The 13,845-nt window shown below is 42.4% G+C and overlaps 1 protein-coding gene across 1 annotated transcript in view; it reads right to left on the reverse strand.

Moving 5' to 3' along the window:
* Positions 1 to 2,006: 2,006 nt before the first annotated feature.
* Positions 2,007 to 13,845, reverse strand: part of LOC144827255 (lectin-like) — a 143,118-nt gene continuing 131,279 nt past the window's right edge. The window contains exon 6 of the mRNA XM_078685637.1: positions 2,007 to 2,252. Coding sequence (XP_078541763.1) covers positions 2,104 to 2,252 — 149 coding nt within the window. The 3' untranslated portion in view covers positions 2,007 to 2,103. The remainder of the gene's footprint in view (positions 2,253 to 13,845) is intronic.

The raw sequence follows: 13,845 nt of genomic DNA on the forward strand, positions 1-13,845 counted from the left end.
AAGACCTAGAAGTCTCTTAGCCTATTGAGCTATAGGACAAATTATGGCTTAAGAATCGTAGATCTTCCAGAGCTGCTAATACTACTCAAACACTATTTTTTATTTATAATCGTTTATTATTTTCACCACTAGTTCTTAGTAAACAATACCCAGATGCTTCTGATAAGTGTTGGTCCTGCTCCTTACCATGTGCAGATCTTTTCCACATGCTTTTCAGTTGTCCCCATGTTCATAATTTTTGGCGGCAAGTTTGGTCTCAAATTAACAAGATTTTTTCCTCTAATCACTCCTTCTCTTTATCTCACATTTTCTTAGCGAGTGTTTCCCCATCTGGGATCATTGCACTTTCAGGGTTAGAATAATTGACTTATTGTTGGCAGTAGCTTTCCAGCAAATAACTAAAAATTGGAAGGATTTTACCAAAATATCCTATCAGGCTTGGTGGTATGCTGTTTGCTATAATCACAGGTTAGATACGACTTTTGTCTACCCCTTGGCTTTAGCTGCCAAGCGAAAAGAATTGTGGAGTCCAGTTACACTATTTTTTGATTTAAGTGCTCAGAGTTCTCTGCCTTTGTCCCCGTTACAACAAGAAGTTCCTAAACCTCCATGAATTTGTGTATTTTGTTAAACATATTAATATTATTTTAGCTTTTCTTGTAATTACAATGTATATTTAGTATATCTTTTATTACCGTATGTCATACCAGTTGCCAATTTTGCTTATATTTATCCTCAATTTTTGATGTTTCTTAATATAGCTTATATTAATACCTTTAATTATCTTGATGAATACTTTTGCTTGGTATTTTCTTTGTCTTACTTTGTAAGCTTATGTCATATTCCTTCAATAACATTTTTCTGAACTCAAAAAAGGATGAGGGAGAGCCCACATGAGTACCGTAGCCTCATTCTCACCAGTACGGTGTCGTAGACCAGGCCCAAAATAGACTCCTACAAAAGGACGGCATATACAAACTGGTCCAGTGGTGGTCTTTGACTGGAGCCATGCCCGGTGCACAAGGCTTTTGGTGTGGCCCATGACCTGGCAAAACAATAATTATTATTGTGTGTGGTAGGTATCATGGACTTCATGGTCTCTGCAAGGTAATAATCACACGGGTATGTGTGAGCGGCAGCTGGTAAATGCTAATTCGCTCAGGGCTGCCGCCACTGGTCTGGGCACAGTGATAAAAAGCCTTTTCAGGATCAGAAACATATTCTAGGGGAGACAGTCTCTATGCAAGTCACTGTCAGGTTTGGGTGGCTGGCTTGAGTGGTGCCTGCCTCCGGCAAGACAATCATAGCAGGCCTGTTTGAGGAAGAGAATGAATCCCGGAGGGGGACATTCGCTCAGTGAGAATTGTTTTACACTGCCGTCCTGTGCTTTGAATCCTTAAAGCACAAAGTCTTACCCCTACATCTGCATGCTGGTGCTGAGCTGGGGCAGGGAAGAATTAGGGGAGACTTTTTTCGTTTTGTTGAGGACCAGGTGGAAGAATTAATTTGCATACTGTCTCAGACTGCTTTTCATCTTGTTGCTTGATTTATAAATGTATAAGGCTTGAGACCCTGACAGGTGAGTAGTCACGCTATACAAGCCACTTGAGTGATTGATTGGTTGATTGATTATTTGAGTTTTCCCCTCATCATTTGATCTTTTCTGTTGTATGGGATTCCTCCATTGTATGGAAAAACATATATTTATTTTAACATGTGTATTGGTCCTTTCTTCCCCCCTGTAAATTAACAGTTTTACTTGTTCAAGGTGTATTCATTTGTTCAGTGTTTGACATCAGTAATGACTTCTCCATCTCCTTGTACTGGAAGGGTAGCCAGGAAAAGAAAGAAGCCTCAGTTGTTGCAGGGTTCATACAGGATACAAACCCACTCTCACATGGGAACTGTGTGGTGAAGTGAAGACTTTTTATGAAAGGGTACAATATATATTCATGAAGATAGAAAACAAAGCAGCTTTTGTTTTCAGTTTAAATGCTATGCTTTTATTTTGAATTCAATTGCCAAAAACCCCAGCCTCTAGTTATATACCAACATGTGATTACTATAAGGAAGAATTCATCATTTCCAATTATTTCCAATAATTCAAATATCAGTTAGTGGTCCTTCTGGCAAAATCTCGTTTGGTGCTTTTTCTACAAACTCAAGGACTTTAATCACTTTGCACACAAAAGGCGTTGATGTAGTGCATCTCTCGTCGTTCCATAATCCAGGTCCTGTGGTAGAATTAGGTTCTGTGGAAGATACAAAGGAAATACCATATTACTGTCTTTTTCCAGGATGCCATATAACTAAAGACACAATTTAAGGTTAAACATCAGAAAACATCTGCTTCAGAATTTTCAGAATCTCCTTTATCGATTTTTGTATTCGATGTTTACATTACCTACCCTGTATTTCTTCTCACATTGCTTTTACCATGAGGGTACTACTTTGTTCATGCATAGTCGACAGTGCTAAATATGTTCCTAAATAGGTGCCCTATCATTACTATATGATTCCAACCCCTGAGCTGGTCTGCTTTCCATATGGTAAAGTGGATGTCTAGAAGTGGCCTGGTGGCAGACAGGCTAGTCACCTGATTTTAGAGCCTATCAAAAAATACCTACTATACCGCTAGTTCACAAGCAAATATTGATGCTTATGTTTACAGTTTGCTCCCTCAGAATATATGCTATTTTAAAATTAATCTATGTTGCTATAACCCTGCCTGAAATATTTGACTGCTACCCACAACTTACCATTATAGCCTTTGCTTTCGCTTTGAATGCCTTCTTGTTACTTTCCATCCTCTGCATGCCTCCTCTTTTTGAGTACAGTCTACTCTAAGTCATGTGCATGTTTGTATTAATCTCTATCATTGTATTACAGTAAATTACTCTCACCTCATCTCAAATATAACCTCTGGTCCTCCTTTAAAAGACATACCCTGCAATCTAGCAGTACCTAATCCCCTCTAGCTCATCTACTAATCCCACCATCCATCAACTCACATTCCCTGCCCTAATGTTGACAGCTCACTCCAACTAATTTAATACAACACAAAAACAACAGAGTAAATCCAGCGCTGGGATGCCCAAGGGTAGCTATGCGCTCTATAAATCCTCATCCAAATCCTAAATGCATGTAATGGATTCTTTGATAGCACAAGACTAATCCCAATGCCACCAGTAACCATTAACTTGGGTTCTAGAGTGACTTTCTGGCTAGGGTAAAGCACTGCAATGCCTCCATAGGAGTAGTAAGCACTATATAAATGTAATTAAAATACAGTACATGTGCAAATTGCTCAATAGATTGATACATTTCAGAATTAGGAGAGGTATGCCTAATTGGATCAGTAGATAAAGTCTAAAAATATGATGATGCAAATTATCCTTGCTTTCCAAGTGCTTGCAGTACTTTTGCACCCAATTTACTGACGGACTGTAAAAGATGATGAACAATGCATACAATTTCGAAAGTGTTATTAATGGATGTTTGCTATTTTAAACATGTGGCTACTACAAGCTCAATATAAGTGGCATGTTCCAATGAAAATTACAAGAAATTTGAGCTTATTTCTCAATAGGCAATAGCTCTGATATGGAGGCAAACACCAGACAGATAACAAAACAGGTATAAATAAATATGGAAGTGTTAAGAAAGGGAAGGGCCTTACAAACCCATAAATACTTGTGATAGTGTAGGAATTAGTTCTTAGAAGCATTTCTGTAGAGATAGATGATGACAGATTGATAATGACAGACACCTAGAACTATGCAGATAGTACAGAATGACAAGATGAATTCAAGCAAAGCTGAAACTTGAGAGGATTCCAAATGGAAGCCTTATTTAGAGTTTGGTAGCCAGAATACTCTGTCACAAACATGGAAGATGCCCTATTTGTTATAATGCCAAAACACAGGTGCATCTCCATGACAAAGCAAGTCAACGCCGTCTCCGCGTCCTGCTTCAACACCCTCCGAATTCTCTGCAGGATCTTCAAATGGATCCTCTCTGACACGAGAAAAACCGTCACCCAGGCCCTCATCACCAGCAGACTCAACTACGGGAACGCCCTCTACTCAGGAACAACAACCAGGCTCCTGAAACGACTACAACGAGTCCAGAATGCCTCGGCACGACTGATCCTTGACATCCCCCGACACAGCCACATCACACCCCATCTGAGAGGCCTGCACTGGCTCCCCGTCAACAAGAGGATCACCTTCAAACTCCTCATCCACACACACAAAGCCCTTCACAATGCTGGACCAGCATACCTCAACGACCGACTCAGCTTCTACACCCCCACCCGCAGCCTCCGCTCTGCCAACCTCGCCCTCGCCACAGTTCCTCGTATCCGGAAAACCACCGCCGGCGTCAGATCCTTCTCCTTCCTCACCGCCAAGACATGGAACACTCTCCCTATCAACCTACGACAGACCCAGGACCTGCTGGCCTCCAGAAGACTTCTCAAGACCTGGCTCTTCAATCAGTAACAGCCTCCCCCCTCCCCCCGCCCCAGCGCCTTGAGACCCTCACGGGTAGGTAGTGCGCTTTAGAAATGCATTGATTGATTGATTGATTTGGCCTCAGGGCCAGATTTTGTTTCATGCAATGCAATGCAGAAAGGCAGCTTGCTGCACTGTATTGTGTGAAAGGGAGAGAACAGAAATGTCCCATATTTACTAAGTGATGGTGCACTTCTGCTCTCCCCTAGTGCCTGTTGATGTTATGTTATGCTATTGGATCTCATATCGTGCAGGGACTCAATCCCAAAGGAGTATCTCAGTGCTTGCTACTCTGCAACTCACTATATGACAATGGGGCTACCCAGTAACGTGCAGAACCTGGGGACTATAACAGTAAACGAGCAGTGGTTCTGCCACAACACACTTAGAATATTTGAATTTTTTGAACCCCAAACTTGGGGATTACATTTGAATGTTCTTACCAAACAAAGTTTGAAGTTTGAAGTTTATTGGTTTGTATAGCGCTGAATCACCCATGAGGGTATCTCGGCGCTTAGGACAGCAGAGAACATCAAAGTAAAGAAATTAGAAGAGGTGAGTTTTCAGCAGCTTTCTGAACTGAGGCAGATTCTGGCAATTGCGTAGATGAAAGGGTAACTTATTCCAGAATACAGGGGCAAGGTAAGAGAATGCTTTGCCTCTGCTGCATGCTTTTTTAACCCTGGGAGTGCTGAGCAGAAGTTCAGAGCTTGACCTGAGTGCTCGTGCTGGGGTGTATAAAGCTAGTTTGCTCGAAAGATACGAGGGGCCTTGGCCATTGAGGGCTTAATAGATAGTGCAGCCTATTTTGAATTTAATCCGCTTTCTCACCGGAAGCCAGTGGAGTTGGTTAAGGATGGGTACAGAGGGTGTTCTGGCGGGGACGTCGGCAGCAAGACGGGCCGCAGTATTCTGCACAACCTGGAGTTTGTTGAGGGAGGCTTTGTTACCTGAACACATACAAATAACGTTTTTTTTAACTGATCAAGTTTAGTAGAAGTTTACTTACATTTAGATCATGTAAACAAATTTGATCAAAGACATAATAGGTATGGCAGATTAAAAAAACACAAGGCAAATACACACAATGCCTTGACCATTAACATAGAAACATAAATACATACATCAATAAGCCAAATACAACACATACATTAATTACATTACAGACATTAACATATAAACAGAGCGTAACAGAATATTGTCTCAGAATGACCAGAAAAATCAATTCTTATAACATTGATTGTCAAGACAGGATGAACACTTCTCCAAAGAGCTTTGACGTTTCGACCCTTGTGCTAGTCGAAAAACCATCTATTAGGGTCTTCATCAGGAAAAAACAACCAATGGCATGTGTACAGCCTGTTTAAACGGAAATGATAACCATTTAGAATCTATGTGTTCAGATTGTGTAGAGTAATAGCCTGTGTACGTTATAACCAATGCTCACCTTCAGGGTCCCATATGGGATTCCACTGTGCAGAAAACGCTTCCTAGGGGCTCAAACCAGCTCCCAATGGAATAGAGATTAAATAAAATTCGGATAGGAGGGCACCACGTATTCCATGACCAGAAGAATGGTTACCTGATGGAACTCAAGTAAGGAGGCTGGTTTCCTCTTATTTCTGTTGGAATAACTGGATCTCTCTGAGCGCAAAGCGCCAGAGGTTAGTATTAAAATAATTTTTTGCAAAATGTATTTAATTCAGATTTAGTACTGAAGAATAGTAAAATTGTATTGATTTGGCAATCATGGCTCACATATTAAATATTAGGACTATATTTATTATTTAGGTTGTGCCTGAATACGTAGTGCCCTCCTATCTGTATTTTATTTCATCTCCATTGGGAGCTGGTTTAAGCACCTTGGAAGCATTTTCTGGACAGTCAAATCCCATATGGGACCCTAAGGTGAGCTTTGATTATTAGGTACGCAGAACATTACTTTACACAATCTGAACTCATAGATTGTAAATGGTTATCATTTCCTTTTACACAGGCTATACACAGGCCATTGGTTATTTTTTCCTGATGAAGACCCTGATAGATGTTTTTTCGACTAGCACAAGGGTCGAAACTTTGATGCTCTTTGGAGAAGCGTTCGTCCGGTCTTGACCATCAATGTTATAAGAATTGATTCTTCTGGTCATTCTGAGACAATATTCTGTTACGCTCTGTTTATATGTTAATGTCTGTAATGTAATTAATGAATGTGTTATATTTGGCTTATTGATGTAAGTATTTATGTTTCTTTGTTAATGGTCAAGTCATTGTGTATATTTGCATTGTGTTCTTTTTTTATCTGCCTTAGAAATGTCTTTGATCAAATTTGTTTATATGAACTAAATGTAAGTAAACTTCTACTAAACGTGATTAGTTAAAACAAACTTCATTTGTATGTGTCCAGGTAACTTTGTTTAGTAAGAACATTCAAATGTAATCCCCAAGTTTGGGGTTCTAAAAATTCTAATATTCTAAGGGTGATGTGGCAGAACCACTGCTCGTTAAACTGCAACTCTGCAACAGCACAGTAGAAATGAACAGCCAGGTTTTTAAAAGTTTTTAAAACTTAGGGTGGTCAGAACAGGATTGCATATGTAAATGTAAATGTAAATGTAAATGTAAATGTAAATGTAGTATACTTGTAAAGCGCACAGCTGCCCCAGCAACGGGGCGTCCCGGCGCTGTATAACTCTGGGGAACCGTCCTGGCTTTCCCTGTGGGATGGTCCCTTGCTGGGAGTCCCCAAGGTGGAGCCAGGCATCCCCGGAATTGGTGGGGCCGTTGTGGAGATTAGGCAAGCTAATGCCCAGAGTTGCCGAGTGGAACCCCTGATTAGAGTAAGCACCGAAGCGAGAATAATCGAGTCCGCTGGCCAAGGTCCACAACCCAGCCGCGTCGGGAATTGAACCCTAGTCCCAGGCTGACTTCTGCTCTCAGGCCTGCCGCCTCTAACCAGTGAGCCACACTACTCCACCAGATGCAGGCACACCAGGCACATGCAGAGAGAGTTTGTTCCAGTGGAATGGGGCAAAATAAGAAAAGGAGCGCCCCCAAATCTGGCAGTGCACGTGCGGGGGATCGTTAGGAGTGCATTGATTGTGGACCAGAGCAATCTGGTGGGCTGTTAGTGGAGGAGCCTGGAATAGACATAGGAGGGCAGTGAATTATTTAGTGCTTTGTGGGTCAGGCTGGACATCTTGAAAATGACACTTTTTCTAATGGGCAACCAATGTAAGGCTTTTTAAATGGGTGCGGAGGAAGACCATGAGGGGACATTGCAACCTAGTTATGCTGCTGTATTTTGCACCTGCAGGCTAGACAGAAGGGTGTCATTAGCTGGCACTAGTAGAGCATTTCCATAGTGGGGGTGACTAGTAATTGGTGCCTGGACCAGGGTGTTTCTAGAAGTAGAAGGAAGCCAGGGTAAACACTTTTTTTAGGAGACAGAAAGTGGCCAAGGAAGTGCCGCAGGTGTGATAACATGGTCTTACATGGAGAGGGTTGGTCAAGCTTGATACCCAGATTCTTTACAACCTGTTTTGGAGTTGGAGCAGAGCCAAATTCTACAGGCCATCAGTCCACGGATCAGAGCTCCTGAACTTTGCCAACCACTACTATATTGGTTTTCTTGTTATTCAATTAATGGCAGTTTTTGGCCATCCAGTCTGCAAATTTTCTCATACAGCTAGCAAACCGAGATGTATCTTTTTCAGGGTTTTGTCCACAGGAGATGAGAAGTTGGGTTTTGTCAACTTATTATACAGTTTCAAAGTCACATGATCTTATGATTTGCACCAGGGGTGATACGTAGACATTAAATAATGTTGGGCTCATGGAGGAACAATGTGGAACTCATTTATTAACTAGCAAAGTGCCCGATTTAAAGGAGTCAAAAAGGATGGTTTGGGTTCAATTATTGAGGAAGTCCCAAAGCCAATGTTGTGACCTGCCATATATTACTGCTTTATGCAATCTGTGGACTAAGATCGAATGGGAGACCATATTGAAGGTCGCAGATGGATCTAGTAGTACTGGTGTGCCTGCATCTAGTGACAGACTTATGAAACCCGATTGTGAGGGATCGGGGATGTTATGTTTTTACAAGAAAGCAGCCAGCTGTCTGTTTATGTAGCTTTCAATTGATTTACCTAGTACAGGAAGCAGGGTAATAGGTAGTTAGAGAGAATTTCTGAGTTTCAGAAAGGTTTCTTTAAAATAGGAGAGACGTGGGCAGACTTTATTTCTACAAGGAGTTTTGCAGTGGCCAACAAAAGGTTATAGAGAGCCACTACTGACGGCACAATTGAGAGGGCTGCACATGACATAAACCTGGGAGGACATAAGTCCACAGGAGAGGCCGCTTTTGCACAAACCAGTATCTCCTGAACCTGCTCTAGAGAGCACAGATCCCATTTTTCCAGGACATTAGCGACATTCAGGGGAGGTTGGCTAAAATTGACAACATTCTCCTGCTGATCTTGAAAGACTGAAAAGTTGCGATAAATGGCATCTATCTTTTCTTAGTTAGCCAAGGAGCTTCAGGCTTTATTTAATTATTCAGGGCTTGGTAGAGTTCTTTTGTAGAGTTTCCTGGGTCATTCATTTTTTTGTGTTAAATATAGCTTATGGGATAGTTTAACCATATTGTGATAGCTGCTTAGTGTCGTGCTGGAACGTTCTTTGTCCAGAGAAGATCTGGTGGCAGGCCACCTACATTCTAGACATTTATAGTTAGATTTCTCCAGGCGCAAGTCATTAGAGTAGCAGGGGGCTTGGCCTCTGGTGGAAAAAGATGGATTCTTTGTAAATGGTACAGTCTGAGCAAAGACCCGTGAGAGGGCATCATGGTATGTTGCTGAAGTCACATTTATATCGGTTTGCAAAAGAAGTTGTAGTAGGCGTAAAGATCTTGGTGAAGGCGTTAAGAGAAACTGCCTTTCATTGACATCTAACTGAACCAGCCGCTGAATTGGGCTTAATCATTACTTTGTTGCATGGAATGAGAAACATAATCCTATAGTGGTTTGGCCCCTTTATGGGCAGTGGGGGATCACTTCTTACTTCAATAGAGTTTTTAAAAATGTAGGTCTAAGGTGTGACCTGTTTTGTGCGAGAGTGCACTTGCGCACTGTGTGCTGCCTTGCTCCAATACAAGTGCCTGCATCATGAGCAGGATTTATTGTGTTCAAGAAGGAATATCTTCCTGCACAAAAACAATCCTTAGAAGTATATTTCCCAGGTTTACTACTCATTGTAAATCGGAGTTTGCATCAAAATGACTGAGTGGGTGCATCATAACGTCAGTGCTTCACCCATGTAACACTGACCTGATAACACAAGGCAGCATTATGCACTGTAATGCATTATGTTGTATTTACTAAATGATGCAGGCCAGGCAAATGGATTTTTGCATGGCTTAGTAAATGGCAACAACAGAATCCTTCTGTAAAAGTGGCCTAGAAGCCCTGGATCTCTGCCAACCTAAACAGGCTCCCCTCCAACCCACAGCCCATGATTTAACTCTGCTAGAACAAGCTTCATTCAATGGATCATCGCACAGCAATGTCGATCCGCCAACTTTTCAACCATTATTAAATTTAAGCCTATTTTCCCCATCTGTAGTTTACCCTTCAATCGATTCTAAATTGTGTAAGCCACAAAAGAGTCCAAAAGCCTCATTATCACAAGCAGGGGCCCAACCACAAGCATTTTTTAGTATCCCAGCTCTACGAGAAGCAGATTACTCTCTGGACAAGGAAAATCATGGGGAAGAAGCCAATCAAAAGGTCATCCGAGAAGGGTCAAAAATCAACAAAATTAATAACTCTCTGAACTTATCGTTCTTCAATACCGAATCAAAAGAGCCCAAAAGGCAGAACAGTCCTCCCTCGGCTAACCTTAATAATCTATGGGCCCAATTATTACAAACAAACAACGTCAGCGGCACTAACATATCACTCAGATAAGATGGATATGCAGGTGCACCTGCTAAACACTCTCGCGGTGTACACTGCTGGGATCGACCAAAAATTGGAGGCGCTCAACGATCTTATCAAAAAAGCTCAAGCCCAAACTCAACGGGTGCAATCAGTGTGCTGCTGCTCCCCTATAATCGATTCCCTCTCATCTTTGCCCCAATTCCTTTCAGCCGTCCTAACGGAAATAAAGAAACCCTCAGAGTCCAAGTTGCCAGTTTCCTCAACTCAGGCTTCAAGCCAAGCACATGAGTCTCCCTGCCCGAAAGTCCACTCCAGTCCAACTTCACCAACCACCACAGAATCAGCAGTAGCTAAACTACCCTCCTTCGGACCATCTAGAAACCATAATTTACATTGATTGTCGAAAAGGGAAAAGAAAAAACAACGAAAAATGCCGGAATAAATTAAAATTGGCATAACAAACTCAAATATAAGTAACTCTCCTAGGAGCGACACAGCACCTCCAGGAAACGTACCACTGGCCGCATCGGCATTATTTTTGAAAGGAGATCTGATAAACCCACAATTATTATTGAACCATTTGTCCACTCAGAAAGAACCCTCAACTGGGACCCCTCAGCTGTCAGCGCTACCTCAAGTTCTGGGAAACCCTCTCCAGCCATCCACACAAGTAAATTCTAGTTCCACACAATCATTTTCCAAGCTCCCAGTATCGAAAGCAACAACCTATGTACACAGAGCACAATTATAGAACTAGGTCGTGAGCACGATACCAACTCAGCAAGCCGTCGCAAATCGGTGTCCACTAACAAAAGTCGTCTCCAACAATCCTTAAATACCAACTATAAAGAATTGCCCCTTTTATCATTCACCATAACCACATATTCAAGAAAGCACCTCGAGGAAAAACTAAAGCAAAAACAGCCAGTAATGGTCAATGAGCCCAGTGAGTCCCAAAGCAGCAACGAGAGCACCAAACTGCTGCTTATCCCAGAATTTACTTCAAGGGGCCCCCATGACATCCTTAACCGAGGGAATATATTGAAACTCTTCAAATCCCTATCAGATCTAAATCATCTACAATCGAGAGATATAATCGCTATCAAATTTGTTGCATTCACCGGATCCAATACGGGCGAAGTTACACAAGTAACACTGGTATCACCGGCAATCCTGGATTTGGTCTTGACAAAAACCGACCAATTTAAAACCTGGGGTATAACAATATCAATACCAAGTGTCCCTCGTTACCCCTCAATATTGGAAAACAACCAGGCAGGCACTTTTAGCTCCTCCTTAACCCCATATTCAGTATTGAGGTCCGCAAGAGGCAGTTCTCCAACTGGAACCACTGGCCAACCAACTGGCTATGGCTGCCTGGGATTCTATCCAGTAACCAGACCGATTGAGCCTCCATTAACCATAGTCTGACGATATGCTCCTGGAACATCAACGGATTTGGCCTGGAAAAACAATCTCCCGCCATCCTGGATTTTTTTAAAAGAACACGGCATCCTCCTTCTACAGGAGACATGGGCAGGAGAAAGCATCCCAATAGTGGGCTATCTGGAGTTTATGACTCCTGCTACCAGGCAGTCCAAATTCGGTAGACCAAGTGGCGGTCTCTCGATCTATGTATCGACAAAATCATCCAATTGTATTGAACAGATTACATTTGAGGAGGATTGGCTCTCGGAAATAATCTTGGGAACTTCACTCAAGGACCCCCAGCTGCTCATTCTCAATGTTTATATTTCCCCCTGCACTACTTAGAAAAAAATCCAAAATGGACAGCCTGATCAATTCCATCTGCGATCTAATAGGCAAGTATGGCAGTACACCAAGTATAGTTTCAGGTGATTTCAACACTAATTTTTTCTGCAATCTTTCCGACGATCCAGGACCCGACCTCCCTAGAACTCCCCCACATTTTGCATCCCAGTCAATTCCTGTTGGAAACAAATCATCAACATTGGGGGAATATGTGGTAATGCAATTCTACAGCTTAGGATTTACCTTACTGAAGGGCGCTTTTCTTCTGACATCCCTCCCGCATGGACCCGTCAGATGGTAGATCCCTTTCGTTTTTGGACTTTACCCTAGGGAGCAGAGAAATACTGCCCTGGATCAAGAACTACCAAATTGCTCCACAAGTAGATAGCGGCCACCGGGTACAAATAATAACACTTTCCACCAGCAACCCATATCACCAAGAACTGGCCCACTCCCATTCAGGCAGCCACACAGAGGACTTAAAGCGGATAAAGTGGTCAGATTCCTCGGCCCCATCCCTGACGGCAAGAAGCAGAGCCTTATTACTAAATTCTTTAGAGCTAAATACTCATGTTGTCAGTGGCTGGACCTCTCTTACAAAACTCCTTCTCAATGAACTTCCAATAAGGAGGGGCCAGAGAAACCAAATTTCTCAATTCTACATCTCAAAAGCCACAAGGAAATTAAGAACCGAGAGGAATTGAGCACTCCGACAATTAAGAAAGATCCCCAGCAATAAAACCTATTTCAATAATTACAAGCAAGCTCAAGCTGCCTTCAGAATCGCCACACAAAAGGAGAAATTAGCGGCCTCGGATCAATTCTGGCTGAAGCTGATTCACAAAAGTAAAAATCCTAACCCGAAGCAATTCCGGTCTCTTGTAAATAGGAGTAAACAAAGTGCAAGTGGATATGGTAACGCAAACATCAGCGAAGCAGTTTGGTGTAAGTTGTTATCTCTTCACTTCAGAGACACCAACACAAACAGCACTGACTCTGCCAGCCCTGTCAACCCCATTAAATTTCTCCCGGGACTGGATAGTTCGAGGCAGGCGTGGCCTGTAGTCATTCCATCTGAAGATCAGATACACAAGGAACCAATGAAACGGAGTGATACTTCACTAGAGCCCACGGTGTTGCCGGATGCCTTAAAAAAAAGATCTCAAGCTGCATAAGGAAAGCCAGAGCGGACGGAGCCCCCGGCCCGAATGGCCTCCCTCAAGCCATGTTTAAATCTGATATTAGCCTATGGTCAGAATACTTGACTCCTTTATTTCTCTACTGCAGTCTAAACAACACGGTCCCAGAATCCTGGCGAGATGCAGTCATTCACCCAATCTTCAAAGGCGGGAAGAGAAATGAGCCAAAAAATTACCGAATGGTAGCGCTTCTTGATGTGGAGTCGAAGCACTTTGCTAATATTCTATTGGAGGAGCTACAGGCTTGGACCGAATCAACCGAACGCCTTCCCTTCAACCAGACGGGCTTCGTGGCTAACACCGGTACCTCAACCAATTTGCTAAAACTAACCGTCTTGATGTAAAAAGCAACCTGCCAACATATCCAATTGCACTGCCGCTTTGTAGACTTCAAAGCAGCTTTCGACCGTGTGCCCAGGG

The sequence above is a fragment of the Lissotriton helveticus genome, chromosome 4_1 (genome assembly GCF_964261635.1).
Source record: "Lissotriton helveticus chromosome 4_1, aLisHel1.1, whole genome shotgun sequence".
Lineage (NCBI taxonomy): Eukaryota > Metazoa > Chordata > Amphibia > Caudata > Salamandridae > Lissotriton > Lissotriton helveticus.